We start from the raw sequence: 26,285 nt of genomic DNA, 5'->3' as shown, positions 1-26,285 counted from the left end.
CCCAATTACCAATAATTTAAGAACGAAATGATCCTTTCAATAACGCTTTTCTCGTTACTCCTTGTCAAATACCTTCTCCTGTCCTCGTCGGAGGATTTATTCATTGGAACTGCATCAGGGCTCATTTCAGATGTCATCGCTGACGTCTTTGTGGCGTAAGATCCCTCCTTTCCTAAGAATAACCGCTGGACAAGTCCACCCTTGTACCAAGCTTTTGGAAAGTCCAGAATCTCGTTCAAACGGCGCATGTCGTAGTTGAAGGTTGCTGAGCCAATGTCACAGATACCTTACGAGAAATTAATTCAAAGGTATGTCTCTGAGCTGTAGTAATAAAAAGCCCTCGCTTTAAACCCATTGGCCCCTCAGAGTGACAGACATCTAATTTCGCCTAAAAAATATCAACTCTGAATCACACAAATTAAGGTCACAAGAATAAAGGAAATGATCATCAGCTGAAGAAGCTCTTGATTGTTAAGCAAATTCTCCATGTCAGCACTTTTGGAAATGTATGGAGAACAGTATGGAGAATATACATATTGATGTAAAAGGGTAAGGAAACAATTTTGTTTTAAGGTTATTTGTGATGTTTTACTAACCAGAAACCTTGACAACAGTTGAGGATCCAGTCCCCGTCCCAGCCAGAAGATCAGGTGATGGCGTCCTACTCTTATCTTCCGTCGAGCCACCAGTAGACCCAACCCTTCTGCGTGACAAATTAAACTTGACGAATTCCACATTCAAACTCAGCGAGTCCTTCTTACCAGATAAGGGTTGAGATGGTGCAAAACGGAACCGCGGACGATTTTCTTCGAGGTTGTCTTCCGCCTCCGGGGAGCCACCACTCGGAGAGCGACCCAGACCTGTGTGCTGCTTCCCGTATGGATGGAAGATGCAGAATGAAAAGCGGGAGAGGCATACGGTGAAGCTGATACCACCGCTGTCAAAAGTCAACGAGGATGGAGGCAGGCTGTTTTCCATCTGGTCTGTCCTAAGACGCGATTGATCACGGCCGAGGAGTCGCGAAGACGGTGTTTGTACTAGAGACTTGTTAGGACTGGAGTTGGAAGAAAAAACGACATCTAGTGCAGGAAGTCGCAGCATACACTCCACACGTGAAATAGGGAGACAGCTGAAGCGAATATCAGATGGCTGTACACGAATCACGACCACCACATCTACAGGAAAGGAAGAATATTCGGACATGGAGGATGACACCACAGAGCCTCCCATCTCTACCTCCGTGTCGCTGTCCTCACCTGAGGCTATGCCTCCCCCTCCGTCGACCACTTCGTCTCCACCTGGGACGCTGATTGGTTGCAGAGCTTGTTCAATAAAACTTAACAGACGTGGTTTCAACACCATCTCTTGAGGTAGTGACTGGAACAACACCCATACATACAGACCAGCTCTCTTGACGATTTTCCTGTTTTGGGTAGAGCTAATGAATGAAGAATCCATGCTTCGACCTTCTTGATCAGTCGATTCAGCGTAATTGATAAAAGAAGAATTGTCTGTGGGTGTCTCTGGCTGAACTTGTATCGTGGGTGGACTCCCGCCTATAGAACCCGGGGAAACGGAGACTCCGACATTTTCAGAGTCAATGGTGGAATGGTAGTGGACACGGACATCCACTGCAGGTAACAGTACTTTTGTATCTTCAGGTTGAGGTTTCTCTTGTGCGTTCTGTTTCTGTCGCTTCTGACCAATGGTAGTCTGGAACAGTGGAGATGAAAATTTACCGCGTGCAGGATCATACAACTGGAATCGTTTGTCTGAATTCCTGGGGAAAAATAATAGACACTCTGCTGTGAACACCCAACGTATCTGAATCATTTAAGTACCATCTTGGACCAAAACCGCTCGCTAATCCATATTTTTTAACTGTAGACCAGTAAAAATCAACTTGCGCTTTGCAATTTTGTGATAAAGGGTCGCGAATTATTCAAAAATTTACCCAGTAGGCTTTGAGATTGTTTAAAAAGGCGGTATTCACCTAGCCAATCAGAAAAACTACCGGTATTTACACCAAGCCTGTCGGTGCTATCCCGCATTCGAGGCCGATTTAGTCATCTGATTGACAAATGAAAAGGGCTTTACTTTTATTTGGTGGAAAGTTTGATTTCGATGTCATACTAATGTTGGAAGTTATTTCCTTGAAAAAAGGTTCGGGCCACTGATCCTGTGCTGGAATCAAAGAGAGATATCCAAGCCATGAAGCCCGCTACAAGTTTTTCCAAACTTTCATTTGCCAATCGTGGGATGCTGCTTATCTGCGAGTGCTGCTTATACGCCGGTGATTTCGATAAGTGCGATATAGAACTTGAAAACGTAAACAACGTACTTGCTGTCTGCAGTGTCGTCCTTTTCCCCTTCATCAGCAGGATAAAATACACACTGACCACTGTCAATCTCTACTGCAACGTCTAACTCAAAATCAAGATTTTGTTGTGTCTGCTGTTGTTGGGATTGATGCTGCGTCGCAAATGACTTCTGCGACGAGCCGCTCTCGTAATCCGACTCACTAGGGGTCCTAAAAGTCACTCTGGGTCCTCCTGTTTCCTCTCCTTCTTGGTGCAACATGCTTCGCAACGGGAGCGTGTCTTCATGAATCGACTTAGCTGCGCTGTTGCCAACGTTGATGATGTCGGGAAGAGATGGCGAATATCTTCCGAAAATTGAGTTCTCTGACTCGTCCTCGCAGGTAATCAGCGGAGCATCGCTGGTAGAAAATCTCTCAGGTCTCCGCGGTGACCCCATCTCCACCATTTCGCTCTCGACGTCTTCCTGGTCGCTACTCACTTGGCGACGCACTCTAGAGCGAGTTCTGGATCCCCGAACCTTCTCGGACAGAGCTTTCCTGCCGTGAGTTTTGCCTCGGTCTGAATCGGCAACCTTCGAATGGGTCGATCGGCCAGACCGAGAATTTCGCCGAAGCCTCTTCCGAACGTCTTTCCGAAATTCGTTAAAGACTGCGCTTTCAAGGTCCTGAAGTCGTTTTGTTTCTCGTTCCATGACGTACGACTCCACGTCGGTTTTTCTCCTATGCAAATTCATAAAAAAAAATCAATGAAACTTCTATCATTTTGCAGTTTTTTAATTACAATTTCTATTCGTTACGAATGCAATCTTAGAGGCAACGAATGTAAGTATCTAAGCAACTACGAACCTACCCCTCCCCCAACCAAACAACAGTCAACTGATTATAACAAGTTGGGGAAAATGTTGGGTTGGGGGAGGGGTAGGTGCACAGTTGCTCAGATAATGACATTGATCTGAATGTCGTCAAGATACAACTTGGTAGCAAAGAGTTGGCGACCACATTGAAAGCTCGTCTGAAATTTGGCGAAAAGAAATCCCTATTCAATTGTTGCGGTAAGTTCTTTCACAGAGACCAAAGGCACAGATTCTTTAAAAAAAAATTCAACCGTCAACCAGGTGCAATCAAAAAAAGGAATAAAATAAAAATAGATTGCTGCCTAACCTCAGTTCATTAACCTTGCGGGCCTGTTCCCACATATTTTTCTCGATTTTTTTAGATTTCCGTCCATCCACCATGCCTGCCATGTTATCCACCTCATCTCGCCCTCCGACTGATGTACTCGGAGTTTGGTCCCTGTCTTGCAGTTCTGTAACCGAGTCAATGTTAGCCACATCCGGCTCACCAGCCAAAGCGGTCAGCGTTTGTCCCAGAGATGACAAATGCTTACCAATGTTGGTGTCGCAATGTAACTCGATACCGCACATGCGCCACTGGAAGGACATAACCCACTTCCCTGCTTTAATCATGTCTGTTATGGAACAAGAAAAAACGGTTATAATACTTGCTACAACTTAAGTTGAAGGGTTTTACTCTTGCGAACCTAATGTCCCATTTGGGTCAAGACATCCCCCGTTCATTTCTTTTTTTTTTTTTTTAGTATCACGCGTCTAGGTGTGTTGCTTGTCTCCAGGGGGACGCCTGTCCACTGCTGGTCTTGTTAGGTTTCCAGTTTTCTTAATCCATTCACCCTTTACACCCAACATAAGTATGCATAACCTCCATACTGCTCTCTGTATATTTTCTAAGGTGCCGATAAGAAGAACGTTTAACGATCAAGAGCTCCTTCAAGTTGGTGCTCATTTCCTTTTTTCAGGAATGATCCTGTAAGAAGAAATTAGATGCTAATCACTCTCAGGGATCTAAGGGTTAATAGTGCTTGGTGGAAGAAGCATCGTGAACAAGACGGCAGAGTGCGAAAACGAGCAGCGGAGCTTCGAGTCATATTCATTCCCAATCCTCTCAGGGCTCTGCCTCTCAATTGCAAGGACTCCTACCTGGTGTCACAGGATACCTTTGTGTTCTGGAGCATAGTTCGTAAGTTCCTTCGGGAACAACACCTGGAAATACAAAAATAAAGACAAATTGTTTAGCTCCCTTCATTTGACTCAAGGCACAGCTCAAAGTCATCAACGGAAACAAAAAGTGAAATGCCTAAAATGCCTTACATCTACTACATCGCGTCGTTGACCCAGACTCAAAGTTTGGTTTCCAGTCCTCGGTGTCGGTATCAAATTTGTCGGCGAACCAAAGACAGAAGCTGTTGAACTTTCCTTTACTAACAAAAGAGACGCTTGAGCAACACGTGAGTAGCATCTGTTCAACCCTTAATACCATAGCAGGACCAGGCTCTTGTTCTAAAAACACGTAAACAAGAAGGGAAATAAAAGTGCATTTGAAGTGAGAGTCCGTAAAAATGTGCAGAACCAGGTCGCGATTGGTCGTAGCTTTTTCTTATGATTGGTTGAGAGAGTGGGTTGGGTTTTCTAGACCAATCAAAGAGCAAAGTAAAACAACCAATGCAATAACGAGTTACTACCGACACTCAACACAAAATTGCCTTCACTGAGACATTTTCAAGTCAGTTATTTGCGATCTGATCAAACCTTTTTCATCATTAGTCATCCGCTTATCAACACTAACTCTTGCGTCTTGCTCCATACCAATCATTTAAAGCAAATTATCCAAGACGATAAAAAATAATCAAATTAATGTAGAAACGAGAGTGCTCTTGTAACTTATCAAGGATCCACTTACCAGCATATCTCATTTGAAAGCCTTGAGCGATACCCTGAAAGATGAAAGAGAAGACGTAACTCCATTGGGCATACTGACAACTGAATAGGTTCCATTTGAAAAGCTGGCAGAACATCTACGTAATTCACGCGCTTTTCTCGTCTTCACCCAACAACCCGCGTGACTCGTTACCTCGGTAAACCGTAAACTCTTCGCTTAAATGTTTCTTCTCATCGACATTAATGGTTACAAACCTGATTGCCATTGTAGAGGGGAATACAAACGCCAAGTTGGTCGACAGTAAGTTGAAGGAAAAGTGATCCCGACAGCTGGGAAGATGGGGCTCTCTGAGGCAGTTTGTCCAGCACAGCTTGAGTGGCAAAATGAACCTGAAGTGAATCGAGGGAAAAAGTCACTTAATTCGTCTGCTACACTTAAAAAAAAAATAATTTCGTCTCACATCTTGTTGCGTTCAAAACTACTTTTCCTGAACAGTTTAGAACGATGAAATATAGAAGAACGCATATCAAATGAGTGTAGAAAGGAGCAAATGAAAAGTCGAATGAAACGCGGGAAAACGCGTGCGACCAAGTCACAATTGGTGTCACTTTAGCATCTGATTGGTCGAGAGGGCAGCCACAGTTTCTGGACCAATCACAGAGCAAGGTAAATCAACAATTGAAATAGCAATGACTATCGACAGTCAAAACAGAATGCGCCTACTGAATTACAGCGTGCATTACTCTTTCAAATAAGGCTTAACCTACAGTATGTTATCTGACTGCCTAACAAAACATATGATCAACATTGTTGTTCTAATCTCTCACTTCGTTACACTCGTTTGCGTGACTTGTTTCAACATTAGAAACCTTTGCATCCACAAGTCGCAAAATAACAGATACACATTTTAAGGATAGCGCATTTAAAACATAGTAAGAAAATAGAAACAAAACAAAAAAATAACTATCTACATTACATGTATTTACAAAACATTTTAAGTAACGTTTTGTTATTCTTAGCTAACTACAAAGAAGTACTCGATCGCACACACTTTGTTCTAACTGTCTAACTCACCGACAAACTGATTCTTCTACCAAATAGATGAGAAAGTGTATTGCTAACTAGCTGTGAATGAATGTACACATAAATACGTGAGTTATGGACCATCTGGAAAACATTTGTTAAAATGGGACATGGATACCAGTTTGTTATGCTCTGGAACGGTGCAAAAATAACACCAGAAACATAAGTTATGTCTAAGTGTTTGATACACTCTACACAGACGTCTCAGGCTGTACATGTAAGTGTCGTAAACGATTGAAAAGATAGGCCATATTGAGAGAGCAAAAGTAAATGAAGAAAAGGCCAGTTTCGTCAATAAGTCAGTCTGGAAAGATATCAACTAATAACGAACTGCAAGTACGAAACAAAAATATTTGGCGAAAAAAAATTCATAGGGAGTGTAAGGACAAAATGGAAAGTTGCAGAGTGCATGTTGATAAAAATCAGAAGATCAGTACTAACATCACTTGTGGTGTTCGCCTCGAGCCACTGTATAAGAGAGTGGAATCATTGATAGAGTAAATTCAAGAAGACTGTACATAACAATCACGTAAAAATTCACATTCTGTGCGAAAAGAATCAAGGCCTGAAAGATTTGATATGCCGAGGGAAAAGAAATGAAGGCAGCACCAGACGTGGAAAACAGATTAGGAGGGGACATGGTTACATTTTGGCGGGAATTTACCAAGAGCTGAGGAGGAGGAAGCACGTGCAGGAAAGAATTCGAACACCGCGTAAGCAACGCCTGAACGCTAAGTGAGCGCCACGTGAACACCGCATGAGCGCCACGTAGAAAACTGAAGTGACTGCACTTGAGTGTACGAGGACAGAAACAAAGCTGTGGCGCGAAAAACAGAAGAAGCCGCTGACAGTTGCGGCTAATTAAGGCGGGAAAACGCTGTCGGCATTACTCTGAACACATCAAAAGATTAATTAGCCTCGTGAACAGAATACTATCATACGATTATGTAGGCTTCTAATTACAGCACAAACATGCAATCGAACATGTCTCGAATAAATCAAAGTTTATACCAACCTCTTTGTTCAGCGCAAGGCGTTGCTCGTTCCAGTGTTCGTAAGCGTTCTTATAATTCAAATAAACAAGAACCGCTGAAAAAAAAGAGATTCAAACGTTCGATGTATTTATTACGTGTATACAAAAATATCTCTTGCGTTCTACACATTATGCACTACCTACTGTTATGTGTGCTATGTACCACAGACTATTGGCTACTTATTGTGTAAAAAAAGAACAGAACAAAACCGAAAAAACCCTAAAACAAAGAACATAAGATGTTTTATAAACTGCAGCCCGAATACAGTGAAACACAAGCGCACTAAGATATATACTATTCCATATAAAGTGTATCTCTCCTGTGTACCATTTCTTCAGTTTCAACCCTTGACCACCTTGAAACTAAACTACAGACCCCTTTCACGTTAAAAAAAAGTGAAAATATGGCAAAAATGCGAGACAAAAAGAAAAATGTTTTAAGATACCCTGTGGAAATAACGATCGCATCTCATTGTTCTGTTCTCCACTAAATTACACACGCAAAAAAACCTGCAATCAGTTTACCCCTGCTTCTTGTTCAGTAATGATTGTTTCTGTGGCATTCCCCGATCAATATTACCTCTGAGTAAAGGTTACTTATATCATTTTAATGTTTTCACCTTTGTCGAATGCCACTTGCTGTACGTACAAACACGGTTTAGTCAACGTCACCAGGAATGTCTCTTTATCTTCTGTGCCAGCTAACGATCTGCTGTCCTGTGAGCAAAAAAAAAAAAATGAAAAATGGATACGGCTCATCATTTTTCCAAGTAACCAAGATAGGACTTTCAAAAGCTACTCTTGCAATCATTCCACAAAAAGTGATCCAATGTATATTCTTGTTAATTGTCGTTCAAACTGAAGGTTGCACTTGCTGATTTTTCATCTACAGATGAGGCTACTAGCCAACTCTCGAGGCTCCGACCTTTTCTAGTCGCCATGACGCGTAATAGAAAACAACTCTGGCGCCTAAATCTGCAGCGTTAGTAACGTAATAAGCTGAACCATGTTCAGTTGTGGGGCTGTGGTCAGCGTATAGTTCGATGTATTATATTGCGAGTTCCTACGAATAACATGTTATTTCTGACAACTATGTTATGGTTTTAAGTCGCCAGACCGCGACTTGGAATAAATTTGAGCGAAGAGTCCTGTACCTGAAATGAATTGCTGACTCCAATCCTGGTTTTGAAGTAAGCCAACTGCTGGTATTCGAGTTCGTTGTCTATGATGCGGCTCTGTCGATGGAGAAAAAGGACTACAGCTTACCACTCGGATGCTTCTGAGTTATCAAAATTATCTTTTTTAATTGTTACCTTGTTAAATTGTCCCAAAGAGAGATTAACGTCCACTTGCGCTTTTCCAAACAGTTTCACATAGCTGCTACCTACAAAAAACACCACAGAAGCACAGGATCAATAATTCAATAAATTTCCGTGCTAAATGCAGGGTACTCGTTTCCCGCGCTTAGCACGTAGCTTTGGCAGTAGGCTAGGGTTTGTTTTCCCGCCCTTTCCATAACTGTTTTCCACGTCTGATTTCGCGCAGCAGTAAGTTTTCCCGCACTCAGAACCAAGCACACGTCTCGTTCCGACATCTGCTTAATTAGCTGATCAGTTAACCGCGTTGTGACTAACCCATAAAAATAATCGTAAAGACTTTCTAAAGCTGACGTTTCAAACGTCAGCCCTTTATCATTCGCTCTTTAGAAACTTTTCGCCGGGCGGCCAATTTACATTATAAATCAAAATCATGGTAAAAGCAAATCATCTCATTATACACCGAAGCAGCACCACAGTCTCTTCAGAAACCTCCCTCTTGTGAATAAATATATTTCAAGTGTATATAAATTTATTCATATATAATAAATTTACTGAATACTTACTCCTCCTCAGCTGACCAGGAAGGAGGCCAGACGATGGCGCTGAGTTGGACACCTCTAATGACACTACACCAGTATCGAGTCTCACCGCGGTAGACGAAGGAGTTGTTGCTGTCACTTGGATTCCCTGACAGAGGAAAACATGATGAAAAAAGCCTCCAGAAGTGTGTCTCGTGTGCCAAAGAAGCATATCACAGATAACTGTTGATTGCTGTGGGAAAAGTCTATCCAATAATGGCACGGTGAAAAGCTTAGAAAATTTGGTGAAATTGTCAAAAATGCAACAGAAGGGGACCCAAGAGACGTCATTATGAGAGAAATTCGACACTACCATGAGTTAAATAGAGCAATCTTACATCTTGTACATGCCGCGATTACCTTAAGGTTAAGACGGAATGAATACAGCAAGGGAATTTCTTTCTCCTTTGCGGTGTCCACATCTTCAGTAGAAGCGGTCCTCCACAAAGGGACAGGTTGGCTCTCACCCGACACTCGCTGAAGAACATCATTCACTTCCTAAGAAACAAACCAAAATCAAGACACAACACTGTGGTTACGATACTGTCTCCAAAGAAACGCTGACATAAGGCAATCAAGGAACATCCAAAAATGGTACACAAAGGGAGAAAAACAAAAAAAAGAAAAAAGTAGGCAGTATATTTAAGATTCATAATAAAAGAGTTTCCAAATGCTTAATGTAGCTATGCAATTACGTAGTGTTTACTAGACTAAAACGTATCTAAATGATAGCTTACAATTTTTTTTTGTCATTATCATCACTATGGTTGAAATTATTTCAGTTATCATTATTTTTCTTTCATTTTTGTGAGCGATGTTGGTATTGTATATTTAAAAAATAATTGGAATTGTTACAGCAGTTATGATGCAAGTTATATTTAGATGAATGAGGCGGTTAGATTTTAAGAGACTGTGGTGCTGCGTCTGTGGGGGAGTATAACAGGAAAATTTGGCACCATCAAATGAGTTGATGATGTTAATTGGTCACCGTTGAGAGCTTCAGAGCTGACGTTTCGAGCTTTCACCCTTCTTTCCGAGCGAATGGATAGATGATAGATGTGCAAATAAGTTACGTGCCTTGATTAACAGTAGGTTTTGTGCGAGTTGTGTGTGTCTGGCAGTGTGTGTAAGTAAACTAGTGTTAATCATGGACTACAAACAATATCATTTGAAAATCAAACATGATTAAAACACAGTTACCTTCATGAAGCTCTTCTGCACAAACACAAGATGATTCAACAGATCTGTGGTGAGGCTGTGCTGGAAGGCACCGATTTCTGCAGATACGTGCAGATAGTTTTTAGACGTGGAACGACGAAGAAAACTCTCCCCAGTCTCCGAAGGACCTTCCTTGGCTCGAACGGGCCGAGGAGGCTTGGAAATTAGTTCACCTTCCACGTGGACTGGGGGTAGTTCCACAACTGTAGCTGGCGGGATTGTATTATCCAAGGACTGAACCTTTACAGAAAACAGTCGAGTAACACAAAAAGGTTAGATTTGAGATATAGGTAAAACGGCAGCGGCAATCTCGCCACCTTAATTTTTCTGTTTTTCAGCTTGTCTCCGCTGACCAAGAGCCTAGCAAAGGCTATTTGGGAGAGAACACAGTTCCAAAAGCGTGCAATTTTTTTTGGCAAAGCTCAAAACAGAAAGGTAAATAAACATGGTTACCAGTGATTAAATAAGCTTTGTGTTCGAAAAGTCTCGAGTTTTTCTTTTTCCCTATTTTGTTTTATTTAACAGACTTCTACGAACGTTTTGATCTTTCGCTTATTTCGCGGCACAGCGGTTTCTTCCTATATTTTTCCCAGATATTTTGAGCGGGAAATTGGTGTGCGGCCAGCTGAAATTGATCTTCTTGCGCATGCTCGACTCTTGACTGCATTGTCAAAAGATCCAGAGTTGCGAGAATAACTTAGTGAGATAAAAGGTGGCTTCTTCAGCTGACAAGTGTTTCAAAGCCAGCCGACGCAGCACATAAAATGCTTTACTTACTTGTAATTTTTCACAAACGCTTTACCTTAGAAGTAAAACTCAGATTGTGAGCCGGCATGGCCAACTTGAAAGTGCTGTTTTTTCCTGTGCGACCTGATCCTGTCACTCTTCCAATCTACGGAGAAAAAAGGTAAAAACCTATATACAACCCATAACTTGTAAACTAAAATACACGAGGAAACAAAATTGACCCCTCAGTGTGCGGGCTATGATTTTAACAGCTGCGATCATCGCAAAAATTTAAGTCGGTTTGTACTTTTTGTGACCTGTCCCACAAAAAATTTCATTCGCAAGGACCAATGTTTTCAGCATTGTTCTCCGTGTCTCCACGATATGTCAAAACGATTTCTCCCCTGGCACGTTGACAATTCTTCCCAAAATTACTTTAACAGACCACTTCTCAATCGAATGCCGATATTAATCCGAGCATGCGTCGATTTTGTGTCAACTCGACTTGCGATTGGACTAAAAGAAAAGTCGCGCCACTCTTTTAACCATTCACATGCATAACTGAAACCGGCCGAGAGTTGCCAAAAGAGTTTCTCGCGCTCAAGGCAGTCCGCTTGTTTTAGGTTCTCAGTGACTCCTTGAGAGATTTACCTTCCCTCTGAGTGGCTGCTGTGACTTTGTTTCAATTTTACGACATCAATTCGAAAAGTGCTCTGACAGGTTACGATCTACAAGGTCTTAAAAGTTCCAACTTTTCCAACAAAAAAATTTCCACAAAATTAGTGAATGTTTGAATGATTGTTCTAGTGGTAATTGTTTCTGGGAAATAATACAGTTCATTCTCGGTTGACTTTCTCTAATTTTCAATTCTGGAGACACGTAAGACCCCGCCTGACCTTGTACTCAGCTCGAAGAGAAGGCAGCAGCGAGGCTCCGAGGCAAAAACCCTTCAACACGCAAGTGAAAGAGATTCTAGCCACTGTGGGGAGTGGGGAGGGTCCGTCTACACGATCCCATGGAGCAAACGGCTTAACAGATGACGGAGACACAAGCTGAGCGAACTTAGAGAAATCAGATGGCGCACCAGAAAGCCTGGAGTTAGCAAGGCGGGACTGGGATCGAGTCTCCAGACTCGCCATTGATCTATGAAACACAATCAGGAAAACGATTAATAACTTCATACAAACAGGAGACAAAATGTCTTCAGTTCTTTGAACAATAGTAGCCGCATTTTCTACCAGTTTATAGATGAAATAACCAGCGCAGAATGCATGAAGAATGACACAAAACTTTCTAGATAACTCCTCCTCGTCTCGTAATCAGCAATCAATGTGCACTTAAGGGGGGGACGTTTCCGAAGAAACTGTGGCGCAGCGTCTGTGGGAGGGAGGGAGAGGGGGAAGGGGGGTTATTTCAATACCATTTTGTTTCATCAACTGAGTTGACAAAGAAATATTATCAACTCAGTTAAAGAAACCATATTTTCTCGTGTTCCTCCTAATTCCGAATGGGTTATTACGCTAATGAACCACTAGAAAGTGCAGTATACCGCATCAATTAAACAGCTATGGGTATATAAGAGCAGTACACGATAGTTTCCTGACCAATCACGTGTTGTATATCATGTATTTTACAAATGCATCTTGAATTATTTATTTCATCCCTAAATCAACTTTTCCACTTGAATAGCCTTCAGGTTTTATATATGTATTAATGCATTTTCAAACTTCCTGAAATTAATCATAAGGAAAAAAAAACTGTCCTCACCAATAGGGGCCTCAACTAGTGAATCAGTTTACCTTATGACAGATCTCTGACTTTGAATCTCTGAGATGTGTCGCGATATAGTGCGTGAACTTCGCGTCATCATTGAGTGTAACGCAACGGGGTGCTGAGGGATGTCGATGTCAACAACTCCCAACGTTACCAGTGCATTACCTTTCTCCTCGCTTGATTGTGTGACGGAAGAGTAGAGAGCATGAGAGCGAGACAAATTGCAGCTCACCACGGTCCTAAGAAGGTTGGAAAAACGACGATATAAATAAAGTCCACAGATATCAATGGGGGCCTCTCTGGCCAAATAGGCGGCGTGCTAAACCTCTACCGTGTAGCAAAGAACTTTATAACGCGATATTGTTAGATGAAATTAGATGCTAGTCATTGTTAAACTGACACTCCTTACGTACCCTGTGGCATATTTCGACGTCTCTTTCAGATCCATTCTTGTTTTTCCTACATGAGCCGTCACGGAGGACGCGGCATGGTCTGAAACTGTCGCAAAATGAAGTATTACACGTTGGAGGAATTTATGCGAATGTGGGTGAGAAAGTATTTAAAGTTTAACTATAAATACAACTATTTGTATAAATAGTATTTCCAGGAATTTATATAAAACAGTTTCCAAGTTCAAGAGACAAAAAAACACTTAAAGAATTGCTGACCTTCACATCTTTTTTCCATCTTCTCTTTCTTACAAAACGACACACTTATTTCTCTGAGCTCTGTCTCCAGTATGAGCCCGCCAATACTGGCCAGCAGTTTAACCCGTGGTAAGGTCACTACACCAAACATTGTGGACAGCGGTATCACACTTTGCGCATCCTCCTGATCCGTTATGGTAGTTGCTTCAGTGGTGCTGCGGCTGGCCGCTGAACGTCTTTTCTCAGGACTCCCTGAGCTGCGGGCGCGGCGCCTTTTACCATCTTCTATCGCACCGTCTTCGATGTCGATCTTGACATCACGTGGCTTATCTGGCGACATTTTGTCAGCTAGCAAGGGGCATAAAGAAATATGTTGAATTACTGTTATTATGCAGAGAGCTGAACCATGTAATGGTCTCACATGTGACAAGCGTCCTGCAATGGATCAACGGAGTCTTATGCATTCTGTGTGGCGATCACGTAAGAGAGACGGTAAGAACGGCAAAGGGATGGAAAGGACAGTGTAAACTCAAAAGAAGATCAAGTTAAAATATTAGATTCATGTATCACCTCCTAATACTCTCCCGAGGGTACTTCGCTTCAAAAAGCCCTTAGTTTTGGCCTCACGCGGTAGCGACGAATAAAGGTCAACAACCTGGTACATTATTCTCCAACACCTTGCAGCTGCATGGGGCACTTTTGACCTCAACGGCAGACCCCCGTCAGTGTGGTCTTCAGGGGACATCAAACTTTGGTCTCCAGATGTCAGCGGTATTTCGCATTCATTGTTTTTGGAGACAAAATTTGACAGTAACTCGAGCATATCCACAACTTGTAAAACCAGACGGAGGAAAGAGAGATTGACACGTTGCGTGATGTTGCCACATCCCACGGTAAAGTTGACCTGCGTCAATTTGTTGTTCTCCTTCATTGAGTAAAAACTGTTAACTGGAGTCCAATTGGGAAGAATATCTCGAGGAGTTTCATCACAAAGAAACCTAAAAACGAAGTCTCTGGCGATGAATACTGGGTCTCTCTCCTGCAATAAAGATATAGGCATGAAGAATTCAATAGATATAACGAAGAACTATACGATCAGGCTTAGTCGGCAAATAAAGAAAGATGCTACTCATTTTTTCGCGGCCACGACATGGAAATTGTCCCATACAACACAATGGTAAGGAGTCCACGCACGTGCGAACATTGTAATGACTAGGTAGCGTGCTTTCAGGCATTCAGAACTAAGTTGTTTCACAAATGTTACCAGCAAAAGCCAGTAAGTCCAGCGTTTGGTGACGCTCATAAGAGAGTGGTAAATTAACAAGATACCCGTACCTGAATAAGCTTTGTGTTTAAAAATTCTCTAATTTTGTTTCCTTTGACACTTTTCTATGAACGTTTTATTTTCACTCGCTTATTTTGAGAGACAGCGATTGTTTTTTAAGTTTTCCTTTCAAATTTCAATTTCAATGGAGACCCAAATCGATGCCTCCGAGCATGTCCTTCGCTCATCTCCTGTATTGCCCCATACGAAGAATTTAGCCCCCGACCTTCCGCAGTCCACTACTCCAGCTGTGAACTGGTGAACTAATACAAGCAGCAAGTTCTTTGCAATAAAAACTAAGCTCAGAAGCAAATTTTTTGGTGTAAAGTTGTATCTGTATTTACAAGTACGTTGTTCACCATATACATTAGCAAAAAAAAAATACCAGTAGAGATTTTATCTAATTTCATGTTGAGAAAGATGTTTTTTCGTCTTGTCACGAGCGTGAGACAAAGAAAAAAAAATGAGAGCCCCTTTGAGGAATCGAACCCCAGACCTTCGGATTCCGCGCTCCGATGCTGAGCCACAGAGACTATAAACTTAGTAAAGAAATATAGTAAAGAAATATGTTTTTTCGTCTTGGCAAGAGCGTGGGACAAAGGAAAATTCAAAATCAAAGAGCTCAAAAGCAGACGACAAAATTGCATTCTTGCCGCCACCTACCTGGCGGCGTCTCTTATTCCTATCCTCAGTCTCCACTCGGTTCTTTCCTTTTCCCTTTCCTTTCTTAGCCAGGTTATCAAAGCCTCCATCCACTAAATGCACGTGTAGGTACCTCAGTTTAGTGCTCACAGAGAACGTGCTGGCCGTATCTTGTTGTTCAGCAACCCTTGGAATCAGATTTATGGCCTGCAGAAAGTTCCTAAAAGTCTCGCGTTCGTCTTTGATCTGTTTACCGCTGGTCGGTACGCTGACCATGTCGCTAAACAGGCCGGGTTCCTCAGGAGAGGAGGGTTTGGAAATTAAGTCTAAATAAGCAAGGGAAAAAAAAGAGAAACTCATTCATTCACACCATCTACAGTAAAACCGAGTACAACCAAATGAGCAACCTTCCACGTCTCAGTAGTCTAAAGGGGCGCCCAGAGCGCTGCTGTGAACATTTACTGTGGTCTACAACAAAGATTTCTTCTACCTTTTATCTGTTCTCCTGTATTCGTTTCCACTCCTGCCTCGACGTTAGCCTTTGTTTGTGATGTGGGAGGGGAGGTAGTGGGCGGCGATGATAGCCAACTGTATAAACTCAACTTCTTGTTGTGTCCGAGCTTTCTACCTTCCGCAAATGTTGTGGCTTTAAGTGGCTTCCTCATAGTGGTTGGTGGGGATGAATCCGAGTCCGTCTCAGACTCCTGAGACGCCTCTATCCTCGGTCTGGGTACGTCCAAGTGGACTGGCCTCGGGGACGTTTTGGCAGGAACTAATGGTTCAAGCTCCAATGCTAAAGAGTCTTTTGGTATTTTCTCTGGTGTGTCTTTTAGAGATCCCTCTAAAAAACCAATACAGTTGGATACAGAACCATCAACCAAAGAAACAATCCTCGCATATGGACTGCAATTTTAGCAATTACTAAAACGAAGCCTGCACAAAATCAGGCTGCGACGGGATTCGAACCCAGGCCTCTCAGATACTTGATGGGCGCTATTACCAACCAGGTACCGAAGCCATAGGTTGGGAACGAGGCACGTTTTAGAGAGTTCATCTTTCCCGTAAAGGAATTTGGTCACACTTGATAAAATACACATGGCACATTTAAGTACAACAATAGCTGATGTAACTGTCCCCTATAAATGTAAAGTGTAACAAAAATTTGAATCAAAACATACCATCATATTTTGATTGGTCTGCTTTAGTTAACAACGGACTCTCCTTTGCTGTCTCTGTTACTTGTGGAATGTTCAAATCCAATGGCGTGTCTTCTTGCCTACTCACCCTCTCCTCCCTCAGTAAAATAGCCCTGTCTCTTTGAGTCAGTACTCCACGTCCGACTACCCGACGCTTCAGTGAACTGGACCCGTAGAACGCGACTTCACCTGCCTCAGTTCCCGCCAGAAAACACTTCCATTGTCTTGCCAGGGCGAAGATTCCTTTAGCAAGGTTTTCGTTTTCTGGGATATTTGCTTTCACAGCTAGCGAGTGTTTTATTTTGTTGAGTTTGGAGCCTGTTAGCTGCCTTCGGAGTATATAAATAAGTTGGCTGGAGTGGTCCTCTTGTAAAAATTTGGATTTCTCCGTCGAACCACGGGTTACAGTGTGCTAAAAACAAAATCAAAGTAACCTTTAGGCTTCCGTGACTCTGATTTTGTCACAATATATAGAGCTAAGTCATGTAAATTACACATTTTCAAGAGCCTTGTTATGTAACCTTTAGACAAACGTAACTCTAGCTTCGTAAAATTTTAATAAGTTCAATTACGTAAATTTTATGCTTGTGTGATTCTACTTTCAAGAAATTTTAGGGAGCTAAGTTGCAGTTTGGAAAACAGCATTTTAAGACTCACCGCTTTGGGAATCCGTCCATACTCAGGTAGCGCCTGAGCCAGCAGACAAGCAAACAAGCTCTTTAGAAATCGTTGTTGATTCTCTTCCAATTTATTGAGAGTTGACTTCAGTTGTGTGACAGACGGGATCCAGGCTGTCACGAAAGGCACTGCAGTCGTGACGAGACTATTGTATAAGTGATAGTTTGAGGGAACAGTTTTCAAAGAAGAGGGCGACGACAGATTGAACCAGATGTTGGTGAAATTCATGGCTACATCCGTTCGCCGCGCGAGATCTGCGTCTTTCGGTTCGATCTCCCCCTGTTTAATCAAGTCTGAATTTTCTTTTCCTTTTACCGCGACGCGATCTCCTGGACGAAGTAGAGGCCTGGTAACATCGTCATCAGCATCGCTTTCTTTGTCAGAATCATTTCCACTGCTACGGCTGCTGACGGATCCACGACTCGACGGCAAAGAACTAGCTCGACTCAAACTCGTATCTGATCCTTGTTCCTGTTCAGCGAGGGATGAGCGCATTCCAGCCACACCTAACTCTGTATCAAACATAGGATTGTTAAACCCGTGAGCTTCTATATTTCCTCCCTTGCTCTTTTCTCCAAACGGGAGCCTGTTCACCTTACTTTGATGGCCAGCGGCTCGCCTTTTCTCCCTTATTTTCGGCAACACTTCACTTCCGCTCGCACACTCACTTCCGGCTTTGAATGAAACGTTATCAAGGCCGCATTCCAGCATTAATAAACTAAGTGTTTTTCCGCGCTCGACACTATGCGTTTCAAAGAGGTCTGAGAAGCTTATATAACTGCTGTTGTTTACTTGGAACTTGCATCGTGCCGACTCTTCAGCTATGGCAGTTGTCACGCAATTCTCAATGTCCTCTTTGTCACACAACTTCCGCAATTGAAAGTGAATTTGCGCACAGGAGGCATGACCGGTTGTCATGGTGTTCCGATGACGCGGTACCTTCTTATAAGGTAACATAGATTCTTCTTTGGACAAGGATTGCAGATCAACAGTTTTAGCAGTTTGTTTGGCGCTCGAAGGGGCAATCGTGTATGACACATTGGAATCTCTCCTCGGCACCTCGGTCTCCTCCGCTGCAGGCTTCCGCCTAACCGACAGAAGTTCCGCCGTGATGCCACTAACGGTTCCCGCCAATAAAGACACCGACGGCGACTTTTCTTCTTCTACGAAGCATTCCGGAGAGCCTGGAATTTCACTGTGCTCAACAGATGCAACTTGTAGAAAACAAAAGTTGATCTTTGAAGTTGAAAACGAAACAACCATCTGTTTTTGTTTGGGTTCCTCGATAACCGGAGCTACGGTTGGCGTACCTAAGGGTGCTTCTACCTCACGCCTGTCGTACAGGCTTTCAGTGGCATCCACACATTTGTCATGCACCAGATCTACAACAAGGGCCGGATGCAAAATATTGTCCTGTCGAGAAATCGAGGACACGTACCTATGAAATAAAACATAACACAAGCTTCAAAACTAGAGATCAACCACGCATTCTATACGATTCATTTGACTTTCGATAAAGAGCGAACTTTCTTAAGTCATCCCGAATTCTGGATCAATCAATTAGGACAATCGCTTCTTCTCTTGGATAGCAAGGTAACACTCCAACATTTCCTCAGGCTTCCCTTGACATTACACCCCAACGTCAGTAAGGATATTCTCTACAGTGTTCTCTAAATTTCCTATGGTGCTGACTAGGGGAACTTGATTAACCCTTAAACTCCCAGTTCAAATTTGTCATTCTCCTTACTGTCATTTATACATTTCTCATTATTTTAGTTCAGAGAATTTAGTATTAGATCAACTAATTATCCCAAATCGATATTTTTCTTTATTCTCATCACTTATCTGGTTGATATTGTATTGATATTGTAGGGAGAAATTCTGTCTTGGTCACTCACGGGAGTTAAAGGGTTAACAGTCAAAAGCTTCTTCAGCTAGTGATTATTTCCTTTATACTCGTCACCTTGTGTGTGATTCAAGGGTGATGTTGTATGGATAAAGTAGATGCTAGTCACTCGCTTGTGTGTGATTCAAGGGTGATGTTGTATGGATAAAGTAGATGCTAGTCACTCGCTTGTGTGTGATTCAAGGGTGATGTTGTATGGATAAAGTAGAAGCTAGTCACTTTCAGGGATAAAAGGGTTAAATTTCCAAGCACCCACTGCTTTGGTATTTGCCATTATCGCGTACCTCTGTAAAGCCTCCAACAACAATGGCGTGACGAGGATATTGATGTCCCCAACAAAGCGTAACAATACAGTTTCTTCGTTGCGTGACTTTTTTGTCTTCCTGAGAGTGTGATCTGGGGAGCATTCCGAGCTGGAACTGGCCGACGTTCTGTCCTGTTGATTGATAGCTGAGTTCCATCGAGTTTTGAGATTGGAATCACGTTCACTTACGTCTAATACTCCAGAACTAAAAAAGAAAATTCACAATAGGATATAAAGAAAATTAAGAGGAGTAAACCTGAGGCACGCAGGCGTCACGTAACGAACAATTTAGCCACACTATTAGTTTACTCTGAAGCCAACGAGGCTCATTACAGCGTTTATTTCATTCTCTTCCCTGAAGTGACCTTGTATTTGCAAATAAAGGACTGGATTGATTTGAAAGACGAACAAAATTTCAATCTGAAAAATTTTACGTCTTGCCACACATTTAAACATAGTAACCTGGCATCATCGTTTTTCGCCTCTCCTTGGGTGTCCTGTGCAGAGCTCGTTGCCTTCACTGAGACATTGGGGGAAAATAAAGATTCGGCACTGGAAGATGAATCTTCTTCCTCCTCCCAATCGTCATGATCTGTCCTCTTCTGAGTTTTCTTGACGAGCAGAGGAAACTCGATCTTCTCGCCGTCTTGGTAAGTAAACTGGGGAACTCCGGGAATGACAAAGTCTTCTTGAGGTTCTGTCTCCTACAACAACAACCAAAAAATAAAAACAACATACAAAAAAATAAACAAAATGGAAGGTTAACCATCCATAAAAGCCAGAGTTTCTCTCGGTTTCTACAGCATAAACTGACAAGGCGCTTAGTTGTAGCGATAAAAAATAATTTTTTTTTTTTTTTAATTTCTGAAAGGTCAAGAGAGTTTTTACTCATATTCAACTAAAACGGGAATAAATTTTTGTCATACGGTTTGAGACTTACAATTATTCGCCAATTTTGCAGTTCCCATTTCAAAAGATAGTGAGGTGTCACATCAATGCATTCATAGTGCACATTAAGGCACTTGAGATGCTAAAAGCTTGACTCTATTCTGTCGAAAGCGTGGAACGTTTGTTTTGTTTTCTGTCAATCAAGTTTCAACGAGTTTTACTAAGAGGAGCTTTTGGTGCAATGTGCCTGCTGTCGGTTTGGCTGTGCTGTAAGTTTTCAATCTTTTTAGATTGTTGACAGTTAGACGAATGCAACAATTAGAAACCAAATAATTCGTATTGCTGAGAGCTACTCTTTAATAGCAGTATTCGTTTTCTCTTTTCATCTGCGCTAAGTGATAACGTAGCAATATCTGGATAAGTTTAGTTAAGATTATTCAGCCTGTCTTTTGTGGCAATTTAAAAGGAGACGTTTTCAAATTAAATAGCATTAATCGGAAGTAACACCGCTACAAATAACAATCTCTTAAAAGTTAGCATTGGGCGACCATTTACCAAATTGTTTAATTGTTTTTTGACAACAAAAGGAAACCCCAATTTCCCATAACTCGTCAGTTCGGCTGTGCTGTAACTTTTCAATCTTTCTAGAATGCTGACAGTTAGACGAATGCAACAATTGGAAACCAAATAAATCGTATTGCTAAGAGCTACTCTATAGAAGTAATATTCGTTTTCTCCTTTGATCCGCGCTAAGTGAGAACGTAGCAATATCCGGATAAGTTTTCAAATTAAATGGCATAAATCGGAAGTAACGCCGCTACAAATAAAAGTCTCTTAAGAGTTAGGCGCATTTGGTGACCATTTATCGAATTGATTAATTGTTTTTATGACAACAAAAGGAAACCCCTATTTCCCGTAACTCGCCTTTAGTAAACAACCAGAGGTTAAAAGCCTACTCATATTTAGTTGTAATTCAACCAGCTCGTCATTTTTAATCCGCATCAATATTTTCCAAAACTTCAAAATGAAGGACACATCGACAGCTAATGCGACTCTACAGAGCTCGTCTGGTTTAACAGAGGTTTTACCTTGCAAGATGGAGGGCATAGCATGGTACAGTGTTTTCACTGTCATGTCGGTTTTGATAATCATAGGAAATTTACTCACGATCGGTACCTTTGCATTCAAAAAGAAGCTTCGCAAGAAAAGTTTACTTCTGGTCGTGAACATGGCGTTTGCAGATCTTATTTTGGGAGCTGTCTCCGTACCTATTTATATGCACATCATTGCAGTCCACTATCAGCTATGGCACGAATCCTGGATTATTAATGAGCCACTGAAAATTTTCGTCGATTTTACTTTCATGCAAGGGTCCTTAATCTCAACAACTCTCATTGCGTGCGAAAGATTTTCCGCCACATACCAACCGCTGAAGCACCGAATTCTACCAAGAAGTGTTTACTACATTGCTATGTTCGCAGCGTGGTCCCTTGCTATTTTGGCATCGGGATGTTTCGTCGTAACACGAACCTTCTTTTCAGCAAAATATGCCATCATTGTTTGGAACATCTACGCACTGGTTTTGAAGTTCATAGTATGCGCCTGTAACATCGGAGTTAGGAGGAAGCTCCTAAAAAAAAGCGTGGCCTCTAGACAGACGAATAGAACACTACAAAACCAACGCTTGACAAAGACCTTGCTGTATGCATCGATTATCGCTATGGTTTGCTGTTTCCCTTTAAGTACGACAACCTTTGTAAACATTGTGTATCAGGTTGCAATACCAATGAGAACTGATTGCATAGCAAACTTTGTAAATTATTCTAACTGTTTTTTAAATCCTCTGGTCTACGCAGTTAGAATTCCCGAATTTAGAGAAGCGCTAGGTCTGTGTTTTACAAGACAAAAATTTACCAAGGGCAAAGCAGATTTAAACAAGGGGAAAATCACGCCTGTTGTTTTGAAGCAAGTAACAGAAAAACGGAAAAACAAACAAAACGACCACGGAAATCAACAGGTGTGCTTTGAAGAGCAAATTTTGGATACAAAACTGTGAATCAATGAGGGAAAAAGAGGAATATTCAAATTGAATGAATGATCTGTGTTGACATGTTGAGGCCTAGTTCCCATGAGTTGCAATTAATATTCAGAGAAAAAGAAGCTGATTCAAAAATGCTGTTTGTGAAAGCATCGCTGTATATCTGCAGCTGAAGGAACTAGTTAAAGAAAAGTAGTAATGTCACTATTCTATACAAAGCGCACGGCCGCAACTTAACTCAAACATAATTTCCTCCAGAATAGTGCAGGTGTAACATGTTATTCGATGAAAAAGCATCGAAAGCAGGTTTATAGGCGGTCTACCACCGCCTGAAAGACCTCTTGTCACGACCTTCTGTTTAGCCTGCGAGCAAGCACTCGAGTTTAGTGTTCGCCTTACGGCACGGCCATCTGGTACACTATCAGAAGACGCTCGTGGAAAAAGTTACTAAAAATCCGGTAAAAGTTACGACAGAACTGATACTGGAGCAGCCTGCTTTTCGAAAGTGCGTCTTACAAGTGAACCAACCACAGCCAACCCAATTAAAAGAGAATATCGCTGGGAGCCAAGAACTATTGAACTCCAATGAAAGGAGCGGACTGACTAAAGCGAAAGAAAAGATGAGGGACCAGCATGTAATTAGTGTTGGGTTTGTATCTGAGTGGTCGAGAAAAAAGTTCGATTTTTTTTTCTTTTTCTTTCCTATTTTGCTTTTTTTTTGTTTTGTGATTTTTTTTTTATTGCAGAGGGCCTACGTAGAGCCAAACCAAACAAGTCTCGGATTTCTTTCCAAACGGAATCGAAAACCGCTTTAACGAACGAAACGGAAACGAGGACCTTCATCCATATGGGCCAATGGTACCAGACTATGAGGAATAATTTCAACTCACCACCGCCCAAGATCAACTGCTTGCATAGTTGACTGCGAACTTCGATCGGAGAGAAAATGCGAAGACTCCGTTTTTAAGAGTTTTGCACCTCCATTTGATTTGTTGATGGATGTTGTAGGAGTCACTTTTTACTGCTTTACATTGAACAGACTGATATTTAATTGAAAAAAGTTCAAACTCATCAACCACACCTTTAGGTTGTTTGTGATGCTAAACAGTCGCTGCTCAGCTGGAATCATCAGAGGTGAATTCCAGTTCAAACATTCCAATTGTCCCAGATGCTGTGAGTATTTGTAAACCAGACTTGGAGATGTGATAACAAAACGAGACGGAGAAAGCATCTCGTCGTCGAACTTCATGAGGTCATCTGGTTCCTCTACAGCAGATACAAACGACTCGAGAGAATTTACCCTTGAACTAGCAGGCCTGACAGGAAGAAAAACAAAACGAAACAAAACAAAAACAATTTTATGACCTACTCGAATCACAGTCAAATCCCTTTGATTGTAGGGGTCGTAGTGTGGTTGGTTATTTTTCGAAGGTTGGAAAATTATGTTGTTAGACAGATACTTGTTTCCTTTTTTCGCTCTTTTCGTATCAAATCAGCTGGCCCAAGCTTCTTGTCATAGAACCAATTCTATTTGATTTGCGTTGGAATAACATTGGCTCTTGACCACACTTACTGAATTATCAAATTTCACAATTTCCTTTTTTAATACAACTGTTTTCAAGATTATCTACATTGAAAAAATTTTTATAGGTGACATATTTTGACAGATTTGATAGATGTAAATTCGCCTCCAAGACTGCCTTAAAACAAATTGCAGAAACACAGACTGCATAATGATCTGCACGTAAACTCAGCTCGCTCAAAAGCAATTTCAACTTCCCACACAAACGAGCCCTTTTCCTTATACGTAAATTATCTTTCAGCATGAGAAATTCTCTAGTGTCAAAAATATATGCTTTTCATGAATTAGAAACAAACAATGATATGAAGATAACAACTTTCTTTACCTCATATCAATTTCATCCAACAGGCTACCACAGGAATAAAACGAAGCCTCGCTTCCACGAGAGAAGTGAGACTCAGTCCTCTGCAATGCGCCGTGGGGTGATTTGGAGGTAGATTGGTTCCTACTCTGCCCCAAGCTCTGCTTTGACCCTTGGAGACTCGTGCTCCTAATGCGGCGCATTTTTTCATGCATGTTGGAAATATTGGACTCCTCGCGCTGAATCGATTCACACCAGCTAAGACGAGAGGGCATGGGGCTAACATCGTCATCTATTTTAAAGAAACAAAAAAAATTTGTGATAATAATATACGATAAAATTTATATTATTATACATCCGCGGAATATTCTTTATTTTTAAGATCTTAGAGTATCGCTTGGCCCGTGGAGTTGCAGAAACTTTCGAGAAACGCCCTGGGGCAAACCAATTTCCGGCCGAAATTCGTTAATACTATACATAGCTTTTGGAAGAATCTACTTATAAAAACGAAATTGTTGGCTTTAAATATTGATAAGCGCATCACTGACTTCAAGGAAAACATATTTTTACGTAAAAACACTTTTCACTAACCTATCCCGAGTTCCTCGTAGGCTTCCTCATTTGAGGGCGCGTGGATAACCCTTCTTGCTTTTGGAGAGCTTCCCTCTGACCCAGAAATATGGTATCGCCGGCGCGTAAATGCTTCTATCGAGCCAACGGGCGACCGATCAAAATAATTAGAGTCCAGGGCATCTAGGTCGGCACTCCGAGAATACATAAGAGGCCTGGCACCACTGTCCACGATGTCGCCGTCGTCATAGAAACCTGTCTCACTGCCAAATCCGCCAATTCCGATGTCGTTTTCGCTGGCGTCTAATTTATCAGCCGTGAAGAATCGTGGACCATTGAAATTTTTTCCGAAAAAGTTGCAACCGCCGGTACAACCACAACAACCCCGTCTTCTACCAGGCAACTGCTCCTGAGGTTGCCACAGAAACCACAGCCGCTGGAACCTTGCATCATGCATCTCCAGGAAATCCTTTTGCTCCTGGTATAGTTCCGGGTGAGACGTTGCGCTCGATATATCAGAAACGATTGGTCCAAGTTGTGCAGCAGCCGCCTGAAGCCAGGATGAATTTTCTACCAAGGACAATGGCCGCCGCACGTCGCCGAGAATTTCTTGCGTCCTCTCTGGCCACGGAGTACAAACAAACTGGCGGAGTTTAACCGTTTGAACGAACAAACTTACACCCGAGCTGGACTCTGAACTATGAAGACTGCATGTGGCGAGTCTGACAGGAAAAACCTGCAAGAGGACAAAAAGAAACTGTAACTACCAAGTTACTAATCTTCTGAATACAAAAAGCTAATAATCTATGGGATAAAAGCCCTTTCATCCTTAAGATTATAATGTCAACTTTCCCTTCTGGAATATCGACGATCTAAGCAATCTTCATTTCAAGAATTGGCTGCAACTCAGAACAAATTCTCAAAGACAGTAAACTTTCTCTCTTGTCAAGGACTCCCAAAAATCAATCCCCAATCCCTATTTCCTTCCCAGCTGTTGCACACTTGTAAATTGGTTGCGAGTGTAAGTTTGTCTGCTCTCAAAATCAGTTTGCTGAAAAACGAACTGATAAGACTACTTTTCAATTGAGGGTCCAACGTAATTCGGGATTTCTTTGATTTTGCTTTACTTCGCTTCTTATTGTTCCAAAAGACTCGCACCAATTTCCCCACCAATAAGAATCAAAACAAACTTATCGCAACTTGGACACTCGCGTTTTCCTGCGTCTTGGGCGGTTAACCGGTTAATTTCTTTGAGTTCTCATTTGTTCCTCGTTTTATTTTCCTTTGTTTTGATTGGCGGTTGTGATTATTTTGGTTTTTGCATCACAGACTCTCAGTCGAAAACACTCTTTTGTAAAGAGAAGTATCGGGCTTGTCACGTCTCGATTTTCAAGAGTAAATGAAAATAGTGTCAGCCCAGATTGTT

General features: G+C 41.8%; 1 protein-coding gene across 1 annotated transcript in view; it reads right to left on the bottom strand.

Moving 5' to 3' along the window:
* LOC131777406 (bridge-like lipid transfer protein family member 1) overlaps positions 1 to 26,285 on the bottom strand; it is a 47,882-nt gene that overhangs the window by 8,471 nt on the left and 13,126 nt on the right. The window contains exons 24-53 of the mRNA XM_059093705.2: positions 24,881 to 25,595; positions 24,314 to 24,581; positions 23,488 to 23,722; positions 19,943 to 20,184; positions 19,461 to 19,685; positions 17,250 to 18,708; positions 16,575 to 17,004; positions 15,887 to 16,237; positions 15,418 to 15,722; positions 14,001 to 14,469; positions 13,452 to 13,778; positions 13,197 to 13,281; positions 12,810 to 13,022; positions 11,907 to 12,153; positions 11,087 to 11,176; positions 10,267 to 10,524; positions 9,427 to 9,564; positions 9,052 to 9,175; positions 8,483 to 8,553; positions 8,324 to 8,404; positions 7,790 to 7,886; positions 7,152 to 7,225; positions 5,308 to 5,442; positions 5,075 to 5,108; positions 4,486 to 4,674; positions 4,315 to 4,377; positions 3,482 to 3,788; positions 2,342 to 3,040; positions 597 to 1,780; positions 73 to 286 (exon numbers count right to left, since the gene is read on the bottom strand). Coding sequence (XP_058949688.2) covers positions 73 to 286; positions 597 to 1,780; positions 2,342 to 3,040; positions 3,482 to 3,788; positions 4,315 to 4,377; positions 4,486 to 4,674; positions 5,075 to 5,108; positions 5,308 to 5,442; positions 7,152 to 7,225; positions 7,790 to 7,886; positions 8,324 to 8,404; positions 8,483 to 8,553; positions 9,052 to 9,175; positions 9,427 to 9,564; positions 10,267 to 10,524; positions 11,087 to 11,176; positions 11,907 to 12,153; positions 12,810 to 13,022; positions 13,197 to 13,281; positions 13,452 to 13,778; positions 14,001 to 14,469; positions 15,418 to 15,722; positions 15,887 to 16,237; positions 16,575 to 17,004; positions 17,250 to 18,708; positions 19,461 to 19,685; positions 19,943 to 20,184; positions 23,488 to 23,722; positions 24,314 to 24,581; positions 24,881 to 25,595 — 9,329 coding nt within the window. The remainder of the gene's footprint in view (positions 1 to 72; positions 287 to 596; positions 1,781 to 2,341; positions 3,041 to 3,481; positions 3,789 to 4,314; positions 4,378 to 4,485; positions 4,675 to 5,074; positions 5,109 to 5,307; positions 5,443 to 7,151; positions 7,226 to 7,789; positions 7,887 to 8,323; positions 8,405 to 8,482; positions 8,554 to 9,051; positions 9,176 to 9,426; positions 9,565 to 10,266; positions 10,525 to 11,086; positions 11,177 to 11,906; positions 12,154 to 12,809; positions 13,023 to 13,196; positions 13,282 to 13,451; positions 13,779 to 14,000; positions 14,470 to 15,417; positions 15,723 to 15,886; positions 16,238 to 16,574; positions 17,005 to 17,249; positions 18,709 to 19,460; positions 19,686 to 19,942; positions 20,185 to 23,487; positions 23,723 to 24,313; positions 24,582 to 24,880; positions 25,596 to 26,285) is intronic.

The sequence above is a fragment of the Pocillopora verrucosa genome, chromosome 14, assembly GCF_036669915.1.
Source record: "Pocillopora verrucosa isolate sample1 chromosome 14, ASM3666991v2, whole genome shotgun sequence".
Classification (NCBI taxonomy): domain Eukaryota; kingdom Metazoa; phylum Cnidaria; class Anthozoa; order Scleractinia; family Pocilloporidae; genus Pocillopora; species Pocillopora verrucosa.
The sequence above is the reverse complement of the archived record's forward strand: the minus strand, read 5'-3'. Positions and strand labels throughout refer to the sequence as shown.